General features: G+C 42.5%; 2 protein-coding genes across 3 annotated transcripts; one reads left to right on the top strand and one right to left on the bottom strand.

Annotated features, from left to right (window-relative positions):
* Positions 1–68: 68 nt before the first annotated feature.
* LOC129838104 (tRNA N(3)-methylcytidine methyltransferase METTL6-like) lies at positions 69–3,264 on the top strand. Its single transcript, XM_055904829.1, has 5 exons — positions 69–634; positions 725–859; positions 950–1,120; positions 1,212–1,353; positions 2,191–3,264. The coding sequence occupies exons 1-5, from the start codon at positions 332–334 to the stop codon at positions 2,343–2,345; spliced, it is 906 nt and encodes a 301-aa protein (XP_055760804.1). The 5' UTR covers positions 69–331; the 3' UTR covers positions 2,346–3,264.
* Positions 3,265–14,865: 11,601 nt separating this feature from the next.
* On the bottom strand, positions 14,866–20,893 carry LOC129838006 (uncharacterized). 2 transcript variants are annotated; one of them, XM_055904626.1, is made up of 5 exons: positions 20,403–20,893; positions 20,114–20,218; positions 19,750–20,019; positions 19,553–19,657; positions 14,866–19,434 (listed from the first exon to the last, which is right to left on the bottom strand). In XM_055904626.1, exon 5 carries the CDS (start codon positions 17,117–17,119, stop codon positions 15,131–15,133), a length of 1,989 nt encoding a protein of 662 aa, XP_055760601.1. In that variant the 5' UTR covers positions 17,120–19,434; positions 19,553–19,657; positions 19,750–20,019; positions 20,114–20,218; positions 20,403–20,893; the 3' UTR covers positions 14,866–15,130. Both variants share the same exon structure in this region, with proteins under 2 accessions (XP_055760601.1, XP_055760602.1).
* Between the last annotated feature and the right edge of the window lie 1,993 nt (positions 20,894–22,886).

The following is a 22,886-nucleotide window of genomic DNA, read 5'->3' as shown; positions in this document are numbered from 1 at the left end:
ATTTTCACTCACACGAATAAATACAACGTTTTTACTGACTGAGATGAACATGCCGGAATCTTCGTAATCAAACACTGTTCCCACACGGACGAAGAAGACTACTTGCCACATGCGAAGTCTTAGAACATTTCTGGAACGTTCGCGTTCATAAAAAATGTATGTGAAAATATTTCGTGCATTTTCAATAACAGTCTATCTATCACTATAATGTGTTAGTGCCATCCATTAACATTAGCAGGATAATTTCATATGGATTGATGAAATAATAGATTTGAGGATGTCAAGGAAGTTCTGCTATTAGCTACTGCCGTTAATTACAGTAGTGCAAGTTATGGCACTATCAAAGCAAGACGACACAGCCAATGTTGTACTCCCTGGAGAGGAACCCAAAGACGGATTGCGATGTTTTACCCCACCTGTCAAAAGCAAAACATCTACTGGCAGGACTTTGAATGAGAAAGAGATGGAGAAACTGACAGGTGACCAGACTTTGGTGTCTGACTTCAAGCAGATGAAGTTGGAAAAGGAGGCACAGAGAAACTGGGACTTGTTTTACAAAAGGAACACAACAAACTTTTTCAAGGATAGGCATTGGACCACCAGAGAGTTTGAAGAACTGAAAGTGTGCCTTGAGGTAAGAAGATGACGTAGGAAGTTGTTAGGTTTCCAACTAGGGGTGCATCTCAATAGATTTCTCAATACGGTACGTTTCTCTCTCTCTCAGTTTGAAGCCCAGAAGCTGGTCCTGCTTGAAGCTGGCTGTGGGGTTGGGAACTGCATCTTCCCACTACTGGAGGAAGACCTTAACATCTTTGTCTATGCCTGTGACTTCTCACCACGAGCTGTGGAGTTTGTGAAGGTAAGAAGATGTATCACGGATGACCCAGAGCCAGTGGGACTTTTAACAAAACAACCATGATATCCAGTGTAATTTTCTCTTTGTCCTCAGCAACACTCCCTGTACTGCGCTGAGCGCTGCAGTGTGTTCCAGTGTGACCTGACTAAGGATGACCTGAGGGGAAACATCCCAGGGGGATGTGTGGATGTGGCCACGCTCATATTCGTTCTCTCAGCCATCCACCCAGACAAGATGCAGCAGGCTCTGGACAACATTTACAGGGTGAGACGGGGCTGAGGAAAAGCATGAAACTGCAGTAAACACTTAACACCCTCAAAATAACTTGTGACTGAATTGACATTCTCTGTGTCAGGTTCTGAAGCCAGGGGGCATCATTCTGTTCAGGGACTATGGTCTGTATGACCACGCCATGATGAGGTTTAAGGCCGGAAACAAACTGGGAGAGAACTTCTACGTCAGACAGGATGGTACCAGGTCTTATTTCTTCTCCAAAGGTCAGTCCATTCCTCTTTCCTCTCCAACATTTTCCCTCTTAGTTATTTTAGCTTTTTTGTCTTTCTTTATTGTCTTTTTTTTGTCTTTTCGAATTACCCACAAGCAGTAAGCAGTTGGTCTGGTCTCTTCTGTGGGACTCTTTCTCTGTTTATACATTTTGAATCATGATTATTGTCTAATCTTGATTATGGTCCAGTAGTGTGGTCAAGTGCTGCTAAGAAAGACCTAGTTAAGCTGCAGCTGGTCCAGAACAGAGTGGCACGTCTTGCTCTTAATTGTAATCAGAGGGCTGATATAAATACTATGCATGCCAGTCTCTCTTGGCTAAGAGTTGAGGAGAGACTGACTGCATTACTTCTTCTTTTTATAAGAAATATTAATGTGTTGAAAATTCCAAATTGTTTGCTCAGTCAACTTACACACAGCTCCGACACACACACTTATCCCACCAGACATGCAACCATGGTTCTTTTCACAGTCCTCAAAACCAGAACAAATTCAAGAAAGCGTACAGTATTATATAGAGCCCTTATTGCATGGAACTTCCTTCCATCTCATATTGCTCTAATAAACAGCAAACCTGGTTTCAAAAAACAGATGAAGCAACACCTCGTGGCACAATGCCTCTCCCCTATTTGACATAGTTTGTGTGTATGCATTGACATGTAGGCTACGTGTGCCTTTTTTTAATGTAGTTCTGTCCTTGAGCTGTTCTTGTCTATTAATGTTCTGTATGATGTTATGTTTTGTGTGGACCCCAGGAAGAGTAGCTGCTGCTTTTGCAACAGCTAATGGGGATCCTAATAAAATACCAAATCTGAACGTCTGTGTTTCAGAGCTCCTAGCAGACCTGTTCAGAGGGGCGGGGTTCGAGAGTGTAACCAATGAGTACGTGCTACGAGAAACTGTCAATAAGAAGGAGGGGCTTTGTGTGCCCAGGGTGTTCCTTCAAAGCAAGTTCCGAAGGCCAGACCAATTACAGGGCTCCTGAAGTCCCTTTCCTCAACAAATGTTTGAAACCTTCAAAGGCACAAATGGACTGAAACCTTCATATATAAATGGATATCATTGGACAAAAGCCTACACTGCCGTATTGCTGATTTAAGTGCCATTTGTTTGATTATGCTTTTTTATTATTATAACTCAGTGGTGGAAAAAGTACCCAATTGTCATCCATGAGTAGAAGTAAAGATACCTTAATAGAAAATTACTCAAGTAAAAGCCACTAGAGTAAAAGTAAAAAAAAAAAACGTTTTTAAATAGTATAATCAAAAGTAAATGTAATTGCTAAAATATACTTAAGTATCAAAAGTAAAAGTAAATGCTATACATAATTTTACATTTCTTATATTAAGCAAACCAGAAAGCACAATTTGTTTTATTTACTGATAGTCAGGGGCACACTCCAACACAGACATAATTTACAAACAAAGCATTTGTGTTTAGTGAAGTCTGCCAGATCAGAGGCAGTAGTGATAACTGCGCGTTTTCTTGATAAGTACGTAAATTTGACAATTTTCCTATCATGCTAAGCATTCGAAATGTAACGAGTGCTTTTGGTTGTCAGGGAAAATAGGAGTAAGAAGTACATATTTTCTTTAGGAATGTAGTGAAGTAAAAGTTGTAAAAAATATAAATGGTAAAGTACAAATACCCCAAAAAACTACTTAAGTAGTACTTCAATGTATTTTTACTTAATTACTTTACACCAATGATAAAACTGTATATGATGGATAATTTCTTAGAGAGAATGGTTTGTTGTGTAGTTTAAGAGTTGTTTAAGTTCCAATACTATTTTTTGCTGCCAACTTTTCTAATCATGTAATACATTTTCTTTACCACAAGGGGACAACAAAACCTATTAAAAAAATATGTAACATCGAAATAAATATTAATATTTTTTTATCCTGCTCAATTTGTTTTATGTTTCCAGTTGATCATGTTTACCACACAATGTGCATAGTTGGCAAACCCATGTTGACTTCTAAAAATGTGAAAGGGATTTAATGTAGATGTCATGCACCTAATAATCTCTCGTGGACAGTGGGCAGGATTTGCATGTAACATATCTGACACAATTGTGCAAGATTTTAGTTCTTGGTGTCTGAGATTATTCACCTTAATGATTTTGAGTGGGCAGGATTTGTTTTAGTGCAACAGTAATAGATCCTGATATTTTTAAGTTGCCACTACATATGAGAATACCTCTGCTTTTATGTCTTTAGGCACTGAACAAAAAGCATCTGGATTCATTTTTGAGACCACCTCTTTTTTTTCTGCCCCCCCTCCAAATCCACCCATCTGTGACACCACAAAGTGACCCCTGACCCTGTAGTAGGATGAGTCAACAGCAAGAAGCTGAAATTGTTAATCACATGTAACCTTTTCAAATACCTTACAGATGTGTGTGTAGGTTTTTTGTGTGTATTTTTTCATGTGCAACTGACCCCACCATGCATTTGCCCTTTCCAGCAGTGGACTGGGTCAGTGCCATGTCACATTTGGGAGATGAGACAAGGGAACACGTGTCACTCCTCTCACATCATCAGGAACGTGAGGGCAGCTGTATCCACAGTACACGAGGAGTCTGACATTCAGTGAAATGCCACAACCCCACCAGACACCTGGGGCTCAAAGGCCAGCTCCCTTCTGGCTTTTTATCGCCTATTCTGGGTTTACTGATACAGCAAAGCACTGCCGTTTTAAAATGGTTATTTATATCACCAGGTAGGTTCACATGGGTCTGAGCATCATTTCAACATCCTAGAACCAGAGTCTTGCATCGACTTTGTTTATTTAACCAGGCAACTCAGTTAAGAACAAATTCTTATTTACAATGACGGCCTACCCCAGCCAAACCCAGACGACACTGGGCCAGTTGTGCGCCGCCCTATGGGACTCTCAATCACAGCCAGATGTGATTCAGCTTGGATTCAAACCAGGGACTGTAGTGACACCTTTTACACTGAGATGCAGTGCCTTAGACCGCTGCGCCACTCGGGAGCCCATGTTAATATCTGTCCACAAAAGATTAGTCTGAGAAAGGCTTTGCACAGTTTCACTGACATTCATCTCTGTTAGAGATCTATCATTTGTTTAGAAATGCGGTTGATTTATAGATCAGATAATCAGTGCAGCTCCCAGGTCAGACCGACCCTACTCACTGGGTACAGAACTCAATTCAGCGTCTATTCCACCTTGGTTCCACGTCATTTCATTGAAACAACGTGGAAATAACATTTATTCGACCAGTGTGTGCCCAGTGGATAGTGAATATGCACAGTACCCGCCATTTCCATATCCTGTCAATAGGAAGTCTATAGCAACACAATGAATTGTAGAGGGAGTAGACAGGGGCTCCCAGTCCTATTCAAGGTCCCCATCATCACTCATCACCTGTCACCATTATAACGTTCGTGACACAGGTACACACCCTGATCCGTCCTGTACACACACATAAACAAGTGGCGCCCGTCTTTCTATCGCGTGACAAGGGGTCTTACTGATGGTCCAGGGGAATCCTCTACCCCAACAATATTCTCTTAATCTAACCCAGTCCACATTCACTCACTGCTATAACACTTGGCACTTTTCCTCTAAACATTTACAGCACTGTGATTCTTATCAGCCCTTAGGATCCTTTGTATATGAAGATGCTATAGGCACCTGGAATGTTTTGTGAAGTGGAGCCCCCATGAGTGTGATGATATTACATAAGAGGAATGTGATAGGAGGGATTGCAGGGTATGATTTCATATTTCTCGCCCCCTCTCTTTTTCACTATCTTATTCAATTGAGCAGAATGTTCAGTGTGTCTCAGAGATAAAATATAGTACATATCTCTATCCTCAATGTTCTGCCCTACTCAACAGGACCATGCCAACATCCGCCTCTCTTATATGGCTGTCTTTTCCTTTATTGAGAGGGCACTTCCTGTAGAAAAGACTTTCGTACAGGCACAGGCTCAGGCTGAGGTCAGCTCTACTCCACAAAGTGGAAGAGAGCACTGAAGAGCTCATAGCCTTCTAGTACTCTATATCTGGAGGGGCTTGACATATCCTGTTATTCAGACTAATTCCATTGGGTGGACAGAACATGCTGACTGCTGTAGATGACCTTGTGCTTTTGATAGTAGTTACGTTGATGTAAAGTGGGAAGCTGTACGCTTGTGAGATAAGGCTAGTACACTGTTCCCTGTATAATTACTGTGGAAGGGATCCCTTCCTTAATGATATTGATATTGATTTAAGTAAAACAAAAATATATATGTTCACAGTCCTACATGTTGCATTTTGGGGCTTATGGTTTAAAAAAGTATTGGAGAAACACTGTAGGCTATCCAGTTATGAATGCCTATTGAAAAACTAATCCTGATTTCACATTGGTTCTTGATATACTGCATACTCCCCCTCCCTGCCTGATCACTGCCATCCTACATAAGTAGACTGTATACAATATATTTGATTCTCCTAAATGAGGCATGTTATTCTCTGTCGGTGAATGGGTAGCGGATGTATTCCAAGACGGTTTTCCAAACAGGACATGACCCAATCAGATTGGAGCGCTGTGGAAAAAGTCATTGAGCTTTTCCTGACTGATTGATTTGCTTCCTCCCGTCGTCGTGTATCATTATTAACACTGTCAGTGAACAGGAGTTCTAACAGGCCCGCTCTAGCTGGTCTGTCCGATGGCTTTAAGGTGAGCAGCCAGACAGTCTGAGTTACATAACTTTCAAAACAATCACCCTCCTCAATCTGCCCGTCTGCCTGCCAGCCATCCTCTGCTTCTCTCTTTTCCCCTCTGATGGGCATGGGGAATGAAAACAAGGGTGTCTGGATGTGGGTATGACAGAGGGAGAGAAAAAGAGAGAGCGAAAGAAGGAGCAAGTAAGCACCTGTGTTTGTGTTGACTGTTCCTGTGTGAATACAGGTCCAAGAGGTGTGAGAGAGATTAAAGTAGATGTCACACGTCAAAATTTGATGGATGACCCTATGTGAGCCTATGTGACCGCTATGTGAACCTAAGGGGCTGCCTGTCAGGACATTCTGATGGTTAGGTGGGGGTCTTTGGGTAAGGGTCCAGTTGTCAGGTCAACCGGTAATGATTTATGACCCAAGCCTGATTTATGACCCTATGTAATGATTTATGACCCTATGTCCTGTTGTAGCAGGCATGCCCATATTTGGGCTTCCGGTCAGGACATCCTGGCCGGGGTGGGGGTCTTTGGGGTAAGTGTCAAGCTGTCAATGTCGTAAATCAAAAAAAGATCATGATTTATGACCCTATGTAGTGATTGATGCCCCAATGGTTTGTAGAAAGCGGGGCATGCCCATATTTGGGCTTCCGGTCAGGACATCCTGATCCTGGGGTTTTTGGGGTAAGTAAGTGACCAGGTGTCATGTCAAACTGTTCCTGGATGTCTAGTGTTTGGGGGTTGTTAATGAACATTTCAAAGAGGCTGGCTTTGCAGAAGCCTTATAAAGCCCCAGAACAATTCCTGTTTAAGACTGTACAAGATCTTAAGAATAACCATGGAATTTGGGATCGGTGGCAAAGCGGTGATGACTGTAACAACTGAAGCGGGTCCTCGGTTGGTCCATAGAGCAAGGGCCAAGTATCAACCCGCAATATATGATGCTCCAAAAAAACGTTTTTTAAATGTGTATAGAAGCCAAATACCTCCATCAAATGCGCTGAAAGATCAAGTGTTGATGTCTAATGGACAGCTGTGGGGGTATCGGTTTGATTACGTGGCCTGTAGAGTGACCCTCTATACGGTCGCTGAAGGAGAAGAATATACAGACCAGACTGTAGGCTTGGACTATGGTGTTGAAGACTGGTCGGTTTTTCGCAAGGTTGTGTGTCCTGAACTGCGCCTTATCACCAAGGGGTATAGTGTGTTCACGGGGCACGAGACCCGTTGGGAAGGTACCCCTGACTCCTCAGGACGAATATTTCACAGGGTGAAAATACAAAGACAGAATGGACGTCCCTGCGGCTGCGTGGAGTTCTATATCGGCACCCAGGAAATCCGAAACCAAAACCTTCGGGAGGGGGGCCATACTGGGGATACCAGACTGCGTCTGCTTATTCCTTTTAAAAGTTGGGATGTACTGGAATTGAACATGTTGCAGGCGTTGGATGATCTCTTTGTACAGAGCCAACAGAGGCAGAGCCTTGTGCATTTAAAGAAGTGCATAATATATACGAATCTTGAAGATTACGTTTCAAAAGAGCCTCAAGAAGATACAACTTCAGAAGAAAACTAAGTACTGGGAGTCTTTAACCACGCCCAGATACCCAAATGCGGGGTTCTACAATAAAAGCAAAAGCAGCCGGTTCTTCATTTCATCATAGACCATGGATATCCCTACCTTCTACGAGGACTCCGCTACGTCATGGGGCCCCGAAACTAAGGACTCAATGCCTCGCAGCCCTACACTCTACTCACCCCTGGCAAGACCCGCGACACCCCCTACATGTACCCAGCCTGAGGATGTGTTTGATGGGGTGGTCAGTACTATTTTTGTGGATACCATCAAGGCCTCTGTAGCTACACTTTTAGACTTGGTGATTGGCCACTATATAAGAGAAAAATGCATCGGCTGTGAGATCAATCACCCCAGCCAGCGTCGTCATCCTTGCCTATACGACCCTCCGAGATACTACTTTTTCAATCATTTTGAGGAGCTGGTGAAAAGACTGTGGTCCCGCAGGTTTATACCATCGCTGGTCAGCGCCCTGGAGTCTTTGGGTCTTGTGCCGTCTATCCCCAGAGTTTACGGGGTAACCGAGGCCTTCCTACATGAACTGAAGGAGGCAATTTTCATCCACGAGAAACTCAAAGAAATCCGACACACCCTGGTGGCCGACAACAAATACCGGGAAGCTGTTGTGGCTGATGTGGTGCTTTTCTGGCTCAATAAATCCCAAGAGACCGAGTGACATTTTGTTATTTAGACGTAAAAGCTATGGGTAACTATGTGTCTACGATGTTGGAGCGAATAAATACATTTTTTCTTTTGAGAGACCTTACAAATGTTATGCATCAGATTATTGAAAATAAAGTGAATAATGTATCGTTCTACACGACACACAATACCTGGGCTAATGTAGAGCGTTTGCTGAAAATGGAACAAATCATGAATCATGTACGACATACTGGTGGGAGTTTGCAATGGACACAAATGGTATCAAGAATTGTTGATGAGTCTGAAGAGCTAGAAGTAACTTTGGCTAAGATTTTGCATTATTTGTTTGAACCCCCATTTAATGTGAACGTGTATCATATTTGTTGTTTATATACTTATATATCCGACGTGTGTGTTTTAAAAATTCAGCGACACAAACCTGTAAATCTAAACCATATATACAGTGTGTTGCATGATGTGATTGTTGAGAAAACTGGGACTTGTATCTTGCAACAAATCCTGAATTGGTTGTATACGTAATACTTGGTGTTAAAAAAATAAAAATTCACAAACTGAAATGTTGTCATTATTTGAAACTGGCTCATTAACGTTATTGTCCCTCAGAGAGGCAAGAAGGATGGCTGAACAGCTGTTGAAAAACATTTATTATAATCCCGCTAACCCCGGGTCTTATGGTGGTAAAGAGCGTTTACAGAGAGCAATAGCCGAAGAAACAGGTAGCCTGTTAAGCGATGCTAAAGTGAGTGAGTGGTTATCAGAGCAGGATGCCTATACTCTCCATAAATCTGTAAGAAAACATTTTCCAAGAAATAGAGTTTTTTCTACGCATCCCTTATCCCAATTTCAGGCGGATCTATGCGACATGCAGGCCCTTGCCGATAAAAATGATGGAAATCGCTACATGCTAACGGTTATAGATATTTTCTCTAAAGTAGCCTTTGTAAGGGTTTTAAAAAATAAGAGCGGGGCCGAGGTAACCCGGGCCTTTGACTCGATCTTGAAGGCAGGAGGAGCACCCAATAAAGTGCAGACTGATGGCGGAAAAGAATTCTTCAATAAAACATTTCAGAAGCTGATGAATAAGTATAAAATAATACATTTTGCTACAGGCTCGGATTTGAAAGCTTCGGTTGTGGAACGCTTTAATAGGACTTTGAAGGAGCGGATGTGGAGATATTTTACAGCTCACAACACACACCGATATCTCGATATAGTTCAGGATTTAGTAACGGGTTACAATAACAATTATCATAAGAGTATAAGGATGAAGCCGTCGGAGGTGTCTTCTGAAAACTCTTTTCAAGTCTTTAAAAATCTGTATGGTTTGTTCCCCGTTCGCCGTAAGAAAAAAATTAACTTTAAATTCAACGTGGGTGACTTGGTGCGTATATCTAAATTGAGGGGTGTTTTCGACAAAAAATACGAACAAGGCTTTAGCTCGGAGTTGTTTACCGTTACAGAATGTCTGCCACGCATACCCTCTGTCTACAAATTACAAGATTATGACGGGGAGCTTATAGAGGGATCTTTTTATGAAAAGGAATTACAGAAGGTCCAGTTGGGTAAAGACAAAGTCTTTCACGTGGAGGAGATTCTAGATCAGAAGAGAGAAAAGGGTAAAAAATGGTTGCTGGTCCGCTGGAAAAACTGGACCCAAAAGTTCAACAGTTGGGTATTGGAGCATGATGTGGTGGAGGCAACGGGGATTAACTTAAACCCACAGTCCTGATAACTAGCTCCTCATTCTCGTGTACACACGAGTGCATCATGGAACACAGCGGCTTCTACCTGACTCTCCCCAGTAATGCGTCTGCACATATATATCGTAATAATCAGAGTTCGAATTATACAACCAATTTTCCAAAGCCTATAGAGTTATCCGAGGCTTGGGAAGTAGGTCTCAGCGAGATTACATACCCCCATAGTTGGTATAATATCAAAGATAAGGACCGTGATTTTTATTGCAAAAAGTTATCGGAACCTGCGAAACTTATTAAGCTTAAAAAAGGTTTCTATAGAACCGTCGACAGGATCGTCTCAGAGTTGAATGAACACCTAACCCTAAACAAGATGGAAATATTCCTATTCTACAATCCAATCCATAAAAGGATACAAATCTCAGGGCCTGCTAACGGGGGTATAAAGACCAGCGGTAATTTATCCTACATGTTGGGGATGGGTCCCAATAAATGGACGTATGTGAAAGATAAATTATTCCCATTCCCTGCGGATATCCATGCAGGCTTTTACAACATATTTGTGTATACCGACATCATAACCTATCAAAGGGTCGGAGACACATGTGTGCCCCTCCTGAGAACAGTTCATATAGACGGAAAGGATGGGGACATCGTCACTGTCAATTATGACAAGCCGCACTACGTACCCGTCAGCAAGAAATATATTGAAAACATTCTGGTTGAGCTTAAAACGGATCAGAACGAAAACATTGAATTTACTTATGGTAAAACGATTGTAAAACTACACTTTAGACCCACCAAAACCTCTCTACATATATAATATTTGGTATTATATTTATAAACATAATACCAAATAAAAGGGTTATGGAGCACCCTCAGCTCGACCCCAACCGTTATGTTTCATACTATGTGGATCAAGTTGGTAATGGACTATCAGGATATCATGGAGCACCGACAATGTATGGTGCGGGGATAGGGGGTATATTTCGTAACCTCTTTAGGATGGTTTTACCGTTTATGAAGAGAGGCTTCAGCATAGCCAAACCACACTTAAAATCCGCGGCTAAAAATATAGTAAGTGAGGTTGTAGCAAATGCGATGACCCGCAGAGCGTCACCAGAGATGGAGCATCAAGAAGGCTCGGGTCTTATGATATTGTCTCGAAGGCCAAAAAAGAGACCCCCAGGTTTAAGACGCAGGCCTGCACCTAAAAAGCGGAGGTTAACTGTTAAAAGAACCTCAGTAAGTCAAAGACGTGGTAAAGTGAGGAGGTCTGGACCAAAAAGAATACTAGGAAGTATTTTCTAAAAGAATAAGTGACATGGCTCTTTTACACCGAATGTCCTCTGAAGCTATAAAGACAGAACTCGATCTTTTCACGGCACCGTTAACGCAGCATTCAATAGACAGGTCCAGTTATGTGGAGATAGCCCCCCTCTCGGCTATTACAGATAACGGGCCTATCGAATTTTTCATACCCGGCCACGGTGACAACTATCTGGACCTCAACAACACCTTGGTGCATTTACGTCTAAAAGTGACCAAAAGAGATGGGTCTAATATTGCAGGCGATGCCAAAGTGAGTCTCATTAATTACCCCTTGGCCACCATCTTCTCCCAAGTGGATGTGACTTTGGGTGAACGCCTAATCAGTCAAAGCAGCGCCACATACCCATATAGAGCCATCATGGAGTGTTTGCTAAACTACTCCGAAGACACTCTCAAAACACAATTTAGCGCCGGGTTGTTTAGCAAGGATACTGCAGGAGTCTCTATGGAATCGACAGACCCTTCCACCGGGGCAAACAAAGGCCTGGCGGCACGCGCTCGCTACTGCGCCGAATCTCGAGAGTTTCATTTGCTAGGCCCTATACACTCTGACATTTTCTTTCAAGAACGGTTGCTCTTAAATTCTGTTGATTTAAGATTAAAATTAACCAGGGCCAAGGATGAGTTTTGCCTGATGTCCCCCCAAGACGGGGATTTTAGTTTGAAAGTGTTGGGGGCCACCCTTTTTATTAAAAAAGTGTCTGTATCTCCGGCAGTACGCCTGGGTCACTCACATGCTTTGATGAAAGGAAATGCCCTTTACCCTCTCCAAAGAATTACCATGAAAACCTTTAGCATACCTGTGGGCAGTAGAATCTGCAGTCAAGAAAACCTATTTCTAGGCCCTTTACCTAGATATGTGGTTATAGGTCTGGTTGATCACGCCTCTAATACGGGGAGTTTAGATAAAAAAAACTTTAATTTTCAACACTTCAATGCAGAGTATGTAGCTCTCTGTCAGGACGGACGTCAGGTTCCTGCTAAGGCTTTCCAACCCCAATTTAACAACAACATATCTGTGCGAGAATTTTACAATCTATTCCTGGCCACAGGGAGGCATCTAAAAGATCTCTCTTTGCCTATTGACAGAAATGATTTTGCAGAGGGTTACACTTTGTATGCTTTCAATTTATCACCTGATGATGACACCTCAGGAAATCTGTCTGTGATGTCCCAAGGTAACCTCAGGCTGGAAATGCGTTTCCGTACACCTTTAACCTGTACAGTTAGCATGATTGTTTACGCATGCTCTGATTCAATCTTGGAAGTGAATGCCCGAAGACAGGTCTTAGTGGATTATTATTAAGGACCTTTGAGCAAAGACATGAATACCCAAGAGTTGGAAGGGCTCATGAGCCGCTTCATTGGAAAACAATTTTGTGGAGTGATGGCTTGTGATGAATTACCTATTGAGATATGGCCTGAGAGGCCGGCAATGTTTATTGTCAATACCCATCCTAAACACATGCCTGGTGAACATTGGCTAGCTATGACATTAGAACAGGAAGGTGGAAGAAAAATCTCAACTTTTTTTGATTCCTATGGCTTTCCCCCCGGTTTTTCACATTTCCCTAAATCTATTAAAGATTTTTTGACCCTAAACGGTTCAAAGATCTACTACAGCATCAAACAAGTGCAAGATAACCTTTCCACTACATGCGGTCACCACTGTGTATTTTACCTGTGCCAAAGAGCCCGGGGAGTTTCTTTTGAAGATGTTATGTTTCTTTATAAGGATGATTTAAGAAGTAATGATAACTTTGTATCTTGTTTTGTTAGAAAATATCAAAAGTGTTCAAATGTGTGTCGTTTAAGAACGCGTAATCAAGGCGTATGCTCACGTCATATGTTTCAAGAATGCCACAAATGTTAAATTGCTTATTTTTCAAATAAAACATTTTATTGAATTTAATCATAGTCATTCAAAAGTCATTTTCAAAAGTCTAACCACGCCGAGAGATCGGGATTAGGAAAAGGTCCTGAGACGTTCATGGGAGTAAATGAGTTAGCATCATCGCTTTCATAGGGGGGCGGTGTCGTTGGGGCATCTTTAGGGGTGCTGTATCTCGTTGAAGGCTTTTGTTTTAAAGCTTGAATCTGTTGACGAAGCTTATGGTTGGGTACACCCGAGAGGGGAATGTTCAGGATTGCCAGGGCCTTAAGAAACTGACGCCAGCCGGGAGGCCTTCGGTCATCAGCAACCTTGTGGGCAGCCGTGGTACTTTTAAGTAAGTCCACCATATGGGAACCCCTAACAACAGCGCCCTGAAGTATAAACTCTCCAGAATCGTTCCAAGCAGCTAATCCCTTTGAGTCTTTTATCTTGTTCATAATGTATTTAACATTCTTCCGGTTACGTAAAGGCACATGTGTCAGTAGGTCATGCATAACTTTATCTTCAAAAGGCATTTGAGCTTCACCAGACATAGGATCTTCACTAGGTAAGAGCGCCGGTACAGGCCTTACCGGGGCCTGGCTATCGTTAGGTTCGACATCTGTTAAAGGGTCCGGTAGGGAAAGTGTTAAATGGTTGGTCTCTCTCTCCCCTTGCTTTACCAGAGTCAAATATCTTTGCATTAGGTTTGTGTATTTTTGGATCTTATCATAAGGGTTCAATCCTTTTCGGTTCAAAACATCCTTCATGGCCGTATCCAAATCATTTTCAGCTGTTTGTCTGATATTTTCAGGACCCTGCATTTGATTTTTAAGTCTATCCAACTCTTGTTGTGGCACCAAGTACATTTTAGTGGCCATCACACCGCGTGTTCAACCCCCACGTCTGGCCGCAATAAGGCTGGTGATGAAGGGCACGGCTATACTGAGTAAAGGTATAAGAAAACCTCCAGACTGTTGTATACTATGTCTTTTCTTTTGAAGACTGGCCCTTTTATTGGCAAAGAGTTTGATCGCGGTCTTTTGTCTCTTTAATTTTTTCAATTGGTTCAGGGTGAGTGGAATGCGTCCTTTGAGAAGATTCAAAGCAATCTCACATAAGGCTAATATGAGATCTGAAGAACAACTACCCAAGATGGCCTTCCATCCTTTAGCTGTAGACCCAACTAGCCTTGTCAAGAGGGGCAGGTTTCTTTTTAAACGCAGAGACATAGCGTTTACTTTTTAGGAAGGTATGCAGCAGGCCGCTCCCACGGAAACAGACCTGTACGTAGCCTAAGCTGTTCTGGAGTATTTGCTTTTAAATCCACGATTAAATAAGAAAATGGCTCTTTGGTAGCGTCCTCATAGCTCTCCATAAAGTATGATTTCCTTCCAGGGTACATCTGCTGAGCTAGAGTGCTAATTTGCAGTTTGTCTCTAGGATTTTTAAACAATACCATGTAGTTGGCATTCAAGCTAATGGTACGGCTATTTTTACCTTGGTGAAACACATTCTGGACCAAGTAAAGCACGGACAGGTTTCTATGATGAGTATATTGGGTAAAAGCTCTTGCAATTTCTGGATGTTCGCTACCAGCAAATAGCATATCGTCCAAAACAAGCAGATTGTGTATATGTGGGGGGAGAAGTTGATCATCAGACAGAGAATCGGGTATTCCTTCAACAAACTTGATTTTTATTGTCTTCAATAATTCATCATACAGAGGTTGGTAACAGGAATAACACCATACAATATTGTCAGGCTTTTGAGATAACACATGTTCAGAATTCTCTAAAATACTTTTTACAAAAAAAGTTTTACCACTGTTTGATGGGCCTGCAATTAAGGCCGAAAAGGGCAGTTTTAAACGGGGGTCAAAATCCTCGACAGCCGTCATTATATCTTAAGCTTTAAGACACACTGGGGCTTGTAGCCTAAGTCAGTAGCCAAAGGGCAATGTGGTACCGTCAGGAAATAGCCGTCTCTTGTCATAGACTACCCTGAATCTTTTAGTGAGTGGGGCGTTTCTTAGATGGAACCCCTTTTTATCCCTCACTATTTTGTTGTAGGAGGTCAAAATCTCCAAGTCACTATTCTTGTCATTTACGAACCCGTCGACCAAACGCGTGATTGATTCCAAGTTTACACGCGGGGCATTTTCGTAGTTTTGAGTCACGCCTTTGGCTTTCAACACCACGTGATTGTCTTTAGTCCTAAAAGCATAGCTTTTGGGCCCACATGAGGACCATTCTGTGATATGGTCACCCTCGGCGAGTTCACTAGTTAAACCCCCAAGATAGTTGCTAAGTGGGGGGTTCCAATCCCCCGGCTTGCTTACATAGACCACAGAGTCTGTGTCGTGGTAAAGAACCCGCCGCTGAAGCTGTTCCATGAGGGTGTACAGTTCAAGTCGGGCATAGGCTGTGGTAAATGCTGCAAGAAACACATTTACATTACCTGGGGGTAGAACCCACTTTGGGTTGCGACGCCATTGCACCAAGGCAATGTCTTGACTCAAGAATGAAAAATGGGAAATTTCGTATTGGTCCGAAAAAACAAATTCCAAAAATTCTTCCGGGTCTTTAATGATCGAAGTTGTTAGCATATTGCTTCTCTGCGCTAACTTCCCCCAAAGGGAGTTCAAGTACAATTTCGAAACATTTCTTTTGGTTTTGTTGACCTGTATTCTGTCAGGGTCAAGAAGTATGCCTTCTCTGTCATGGTAGTCTTGAATGTACTTCTCTTTACTTTCTTGATCTGTGACCGATGCTGGATAGCCTGAAGCCATCTGCTTGCATCTCAAGAAGGTCTTGATGTACTCTTTAAAAAGTGTGTCTGATTTCCTGGAAAAGTTCCACACTTCAAAGATTTTGGCCACACGATACCCCTTCTCCAAAGCCTTAGAGAATTCAACGGTGACCCAGACACCGGTCAGGGCTCTTTGTTGATCTGAGTGATCACATGGGTTTTCCTGGTTGTTGTTTTCACAGCATGTGCGACAAAGGGGAAAGAAAAGTTTTCCTTTAGACCCCTTGTAAGGCAACACCGGTATAAACAGCCCCCTAGGAGGGTAGACAGTCGCTTTGATTAAACCAAAATAATTTTGGGGTTCGTCAAAGTCGCTGTGAATAATTTCAGGATGCCCTATAGGATAGCATGAGGAACTCATTACATGAGGATATAGGGATGTAAAATCTACATAGCCTATTGTCTCGTCGGGTTGAGCTACATAACGCAATGTCAAAGCATTGGTCCTGCCTCCAAACAAGGCCTGTCTCGGTTCCAGGGGCTCTGGAGGGTCATATTGGGTAAGGAAGGCCTGAACATGAGGATCCGCCTTTTTCAGGGCTGTCCATTCGTGTTCCCACAAAACCACAACTTTTAACCCGTATGTAGCCTTTAAAGAATTCAGTTTGTCTTGAAACTCTTGGTACATTTCCCCAAAAGTCTTTTGGGTTAGGACACACATGGCCTGGGGGACAAAGCATAATTTACAACCGTGGAAGAAACAACCGTTGTACTCATACACTGTCTCAACACCGTCAATCTGTGTGTATCCATCTACATGGTAAGGCCCAAAAGCCTTCTCCCCCCGATTCAAAGCATGTTGGATAAAAACATTTTTATCCTGGGCTAGGTACTCCAACCATTGAATGGAGCCACTAGAGTAGGCCTTGAATTGTCGTCGGTAGTTGTCTGGCGATGGGATCGCTATAGATGCTGGAGTTAGATAGTGTGTACGATAGGTTTTCATGCACGCGGATGCAATAGTTGTACAGCTCCAGGGGTCAATGCCTGCATCTTTGATTACCTCTTCTCTGAATCTGAGGCATCCTTCACGTAGTATAACCACGTCATTGTCACAGTATGATTCTATCTCTTTATGAAAATCAAAAGTTCCATGTCTTACTGTCTCGTACCACGTCATGAATTTCTCACGCTCTTTGATCACAACCGTACATTTCGGGGGCTGGATAAGCTCCTATATAATGTAGATTCTCCTCAGATGTGAAGAAGTGGGGGAAATAGCCTTTGACTGAGTTTTCAAAACCCAAGGCCTCTGGCATTTGAGCCAATCTCATGGGTAAGAAGCTTAAGCTGTCAATGTATCTCTGTTTGAAGGCGTGGTCAACAAAACATAAGATTTTACTCCCTTGAGCAATGACACTGGGCGCCACGCCTTGCTGTATCAAAGGGTTCAAGGGCCCTTTACAGATTGGGCAATGTAGAATTCCACAAACATGGGGTTTAGGGCTGTCTATTTTAAGGTTGTAATTGCAATGACATTTTGGACATTTCTTGTTAATGTCACAACTGCTTACAGATTTACAGGCCTTGGGGTGCCATGTTTCAGTTTTGTGTTTTTCGTAACAGTAGGCCGAACGACATGTGCGGTGACAATCCTCACAGGGTGTCAAGTTTAGCGGTTGCATAGGGCAATGTTTATCCAGACATACTGAACAGTTATAACGGCACGAGTGCCCCCCCTTGCGGGTGTAGCCGGTATGACAGGCTGGACAGACATATGGGGCGCCTAAAAATGCTGTGATGTTAGTTACGGCATAGTAATGCTCATTTTGCACATAAAAGTACATAGTCTTAGGGTGTGGCTCTTGTATATTTTGGAACTTCAAGAGAGCGTCATTAGCTCTACTGTGGTACAAAACCACAATCTTGATATTCAGAAAGTTTTCAAATTTGCCTATGTCGGAGAAAGCCACAGCCTCCTGTATACCTAAACCCACAGCCTTTTGTAGCTCTTGAGCTTTCTGTAACGCTTCGCGCTCTGTACATCCTGGGCTGAGTAAGTGGGCCAAACCTATGGCAAAGCATAGCTTATTACCATGATTGTGAACGATTATGAGGTAGGCCTTTTTATTGCTTATGATTTCGGACTGCATCAGGCTATCGAGTTTACGTCTCTGCCCGCCGCCCCCTTGTGGTGGCCGGACTAATTGTACTACAAGTTCGAGGGTCCTATCTGCTAGCACGTTTAAATTTGACTGAACAAGGCGTTCTAGCAGGTTAACAAATTGTTCAAGATCTGCTTCACCCCTATTTAAAATAAGCGACACACGGCTCTGCAGACTGTCTCCAAAAATTTCCAACTGTAAGGTATCCCTTGGTTGGCTATAAGCTCTAACTCTATCTACCAGTTCATTCAAAGTGTCCATAAGCATTACGTAAAACACAGCATATTCCCGAATCTGACCCCCCCATGCGAAATTGAAAAACTGTCGAACCTCAATATTGTGGAATTTATTTCGATACAAAACATGTTCACTGCGATCAAGACCATCCCCATCCTGATTTGCTAGACAATTCTCCAACTGTTCAAAAACATCGTATTGGGTTTCAGACTCTTCAGACATGGGTGTTAAAGGCTGGCTTAGAGGTGTAGGTGGTGCAGAATTAAACCTAGGGCTCTCGTTCTGTACATTGTGATCAAGACCTTCCCGCTCCAGATTTGATAGACATTTGTTCAGCTGTTCAAAAACATCGTATTGGGTTTCCTCTTCGAACATGGGTGTTAAAGGATGGCTTAGAGGTGTAGGGGGTGCAGAATTAAACCTAGGGCTCTCGTTCATCTGGGTAATTAAAGATATGATTGATTCGGGTATCTGTGATAGCCTGTTTTCATCTGCAGACCCTGACTCATTCATACGTGTAATAATTTCAATGAGTTCGGAGGGAATCTGGGATAATAGGTTTTCATCTATAGCCCCTATGTCAATTAGCCCAGAATCATTCATATGGTTAATTATATCTTGGAGCTCTGTAGGGATTTCCGCTAAGAGGGTTTCAATTGTCTCGCTTAGGTCTATAGGGGGCGCCATTTCTCTACTTAAGGATGTGTGTGCTTGTGTTTTTTTACATATGTGTTTTTTAACGGAGGTATTTGCTTGTTTTAACCCTACTGTTAAAACAACACATCCTGATTGTATTGATGTTCGAATAGAATACCCATACGACGTTGAAGTAAAGCCTTTCGTGATTTTAAACCCTGTGTAAAAGCCTTGAAAAGCACGGCTTGGTCTATTTCACAAGAGGCTGTTGCCCCACCAGAATTGGCCGCTTCAATAAGGTTGGCCACTTCACAGAACATCAAATCGTCTACCTCAGAAATGTCATTTAAAACTTTGAAATCATCAGGCTTCGCTGTTCTGGTGACTGGGGTCTTTGGCGCCTCCTCGGGATCTAGATGTGTAGCTTCTTGGATGTCTTTATAAGCCGGCGAGGAGTCTGCATTAAAAATAATACATACAGAAAAATAGGTTATTAACCCTAAAATATGTTTGATAAAAATGTAAAATACATTTCAGATATAAGCCTATATATTAACAATACATTAATTAAATACCTCGGCTTTTTTGAAGAGGGCTGTTCTGAAGAAGCTCTGAGAACTCGGGAACATGTCTTTGGGCAACCCTAATTATAGCATCTGCCTGGTCTGTAGCTTGTGAGCCTGAAAGTAAAAAAAAAAACACCATTAGTCCATGTTTAAACATATTCAGGCATAAAAATAAAATATATATATAAATGATAAGTGATTCATACCTTGTCCTTGTAACGCTGTCTCGTGAATACCCTCCCAGTAGTATTGTTCGGGTGAAGCGGACCTGTGGATCTGGGCCCTGATTGTCCGTTGGTGTTTAATAGGGGGCGTCCAACGGTCCTGGGTCAGGGGAGTTGACAGGCCGTTTAAAGTCTCTGTTTGCGGCTTGTGTGTAAATACATCCTGGGAGTAGGGCACAATTGTCTCGTAGGCATATCCTTCACAGAAACCGTGTAGACTCCCTATGGCACCCGTTCTAGGATGTATTTCCGCTGTAAACACATAAAATAACTTTTAATATAAGATGCCGACACTTTTTGTTTTTAAGGTATAAATATTCTTACGGAATTCTTGGATCTTACTTACTACAATTCAGGGTCGGAGTTGGGATGTAAGCAATTTGTTCCGGAGACCCTACGGCCGGTTCGAGTTCAGTTATATCTCGGAGAATCTGAGTGAAGGTTTGAGAATCTAAAAAAACATTAGATAATATTAAAGCTCTAATCATTTTAGCTAATATTGACATTTTATACGTTAAGAATCCAGGCCCTAAGGCCTGTTTAATATTTCTATAACATACAACGTTTTCAAACAATTCTCAAGAACAAACAAATCTAATATATAGCATATGTAAATATTTATTTCAAGAACTAACCTTGAGAAATATCCATGAGGAGGTTTTTCCCAGATGATCTTTTTTAACGGGGTCCGTCCGATAACTATTCCTGGGGGAATGCTGTAGGGTAAATGCGCTAAAACGAAGCTAACAGGGGACCTGTTTTGCTTAGCTTTTGTAGCCGTCGGACTCTAGTGGTGTCGTATTTTTTCGCGCTAAAACCGCCTCAAAGTTATCTTTGAAGCCTAAGGCATGTGGTTCAAACACCAGCCATTTGGTTCAAACATAGGGTATTGGGGGGTGTCTAAACATTAGGTATCTTTTTTGATATTCTAAAATCTCCGGGGGCTAGCATCTAGATGCTGGGTTGGGGAGGTCTCGACAGCGCTGGGCTGAATGACTTTTAGGCATCTGTTTTGCCAGATAGTGTAAACCTTGGTTTCAAACGACCCCCATGCATAGAGAGCCTTGAGCGCAGATGCAAGGGTATTTTTTTAACAAACACCTCGCCCCCTTTTTCTGTTTTTGAAACACACACACACACACACCCACACACACACACACAGCCACTACATCATACGCACGCACATACGCGCGCACATTGCGCAAGTTTTTTTTCTCAGGGACAGACTGCGCTAAGAGTGAACAAACGCGAGAGTTCATAACGTGGTGAGATTCTGCTTTTAAAACCATTTATTTCATTCAAAATATTTAGTACATACATTTTATAGCGTTACATTCTTAAGGTATTTTACGAAGCCTTTCTTACAGATCCAGGGATCTGATGCAACCACCCGCCATTGTCAGTGTCCAGTTGGTCATCAAAATGCCGGGATCTCTTGCCCGGCTCATCAACACTTGGTAAGTTTTCACTCCAGGGGTACATCCTACGTCGGGCCTTTTGGTCCTGGTTATGTCTCAAGAAAAGTCGAGGCCAGCGCCTTAACTGTTCGCGATTTTTGAAGAGAATGTCCAGCTTATTCATAAGTGTTATGAAAATTGGATAATCCACCCATTTAAAAATAAACACAGGAATAAAAAAGTTGACATCTTTGCATGCTCTGGATGCTACTGGAGAATTGACAGACTTTGTAGCATTACCCGCATCATAAACTTCACAGGCTAAAATTGTCACTTTGTTGTCAGGGTTATAGTCCATTGAAGCAATTCTTAGAGCCTTGAGATCACTGCGACCGAGGACCTGTTCTTCCAACGCATAGCCTGGCACAGCTGTGCCACTCAGGACCTGTTCAATTTTACAAAGAGCCAGCCTGATGTTTAGCCATTCTCTCATGCCCAGAGCAGGAGAAAAACTCCCAGGTTTTGCCGGATAAACGGGTTTGGGGCCACTGGCGTTGAAGATCTTTACCGTAGAATCCTCCGGCTGGAATATGTAAGACATATGGCCCTCACTCGTACCCAAAAATCCTTTAAAACATTCTGGAGCTTCACACAGAACTTCCTCAATGCTTTGTTCACTGGGTTCATGACAAGCCGAGCATAACATACCATAAATTGACATATGTGTCATTTTTGTTTAATATTCAGGGGGTTTATCTTGTACAATCTTAAACATGCATTGTTTTGGGGCTTTATAAGGCTTCTGCAAAGCCAGCCTCTTTGAAATGTTCATTAACAACCCCCAACACTAGACATCCTGGAACAGTTTGACATGACACCTGGTCACTTACTTACCCCAAAAACCCCAGGATCAGGATGTCCTGACCGGAAGCCCAAATATGGGCATGCCCCCCTTTCTACAAACCATTGGGGCATCAATCACTACATAGGGTCATAAATCATGATCTTTTTTTGATTTACGACATTGACAGCTTGACACTTACCCCAAAGACCCCCACCCCGGCCAGGATGTCCTGACCGGAAGCCCAAATATGGGCATGCCTGCTACAACAGGACATAGGGTCATAAATCATTACATAGGGTCATAAATCAGGCTTGGGTCATAAATCATTACCGGTTGACCTGACAACTGGACCCTTACCCAAAGACCCCCACCTAACCATCAGAATGTCCTGACAGGCAGCCCCTTAGGTTCACATAGCGGTCACATAGGCTCACATAGGGTCATCCATCAAATTTTGACGTGTGACATCTACTTTAATCTCTCTCTGGTGTGTGTTTGTGTTGACTGTTCCTGTGTGAATACAGGTCCAAGAGGTGTGTGTTTGTGTTGACTGTTCCTGTGTGAATACAGGTCCAAGAGGTGTGTGTTTGTGTTGACTGTTCCTGTGTGAATACAGGTCCAAGAGGTGTGTGTTTGTGTTGACTGTTCCTGTGTGAATACAGGTCCAAGAGGTGTGTGTTTGTGTTGACTGTACCTGTGTGAATACAGGTCCAAGAGGTGTGTGTTTGTGTTGACTGTTCCTGTGTGAATACAGGTCCAAGAGGTGTGTGTTTGTGTTGACTGTACCTGTGTTAATACAGGTCCAAGAGGTGTGTGTTTGTATGTGTGGGAGAAAAAGAGGGTGTAATACCTGGATTTAGTCCCACATTGCAGAGATG

The sequence above is a fragment of the Salvelinus fontinalis genome, chromosome 38, assembly GCF_029448725.1.
Source record: "Salvelinus fontinalis isolate EN_2023a chromosome 38, ASM2944872v1, whole genome shotgun sequence".
Lineage (NCBI taxonomy): Eukaryota > Metazoa > Chordata > Actinopteri > Salmoniformes > Salmonidae > Salvelinus > Salvelinus fontinalis.
The sequence above is the reverse complement of the archived record's forward strand: the minus strand, read 5'-3'. Positions and strand labels throughout refer to the sequence as shown.

Coding starts and splice junctions, on each gene's coding strand:
- LOC129838104 (XM_055904829.1), top strand. CDS start 332: ATGGCACTATCAAAGCAAGACGACACAGCCAATGTTGTACTCCCTGGA. Junction 635..724: donor AACTGAAAGTGTGCCTTGAG/GTAAGAAGATGA, acceptor TCTCTCTCTCAG/TTTGAAGCCCAGAAGCTGGT. Junction 860..949: donor GAGCTGTGGAGTTTGTGAAG/GTAAGAAGATGT, acceptor CTTTGTCCTCAG/CAACACTCCCTGTACTGCGC.
- LOC129838006 (XM_055904626.1), bottom strand. CDS start 17,119: ATGACGTGGTACGAGACAGTAAGACATGGAACTTTTGATTTTCATAAA.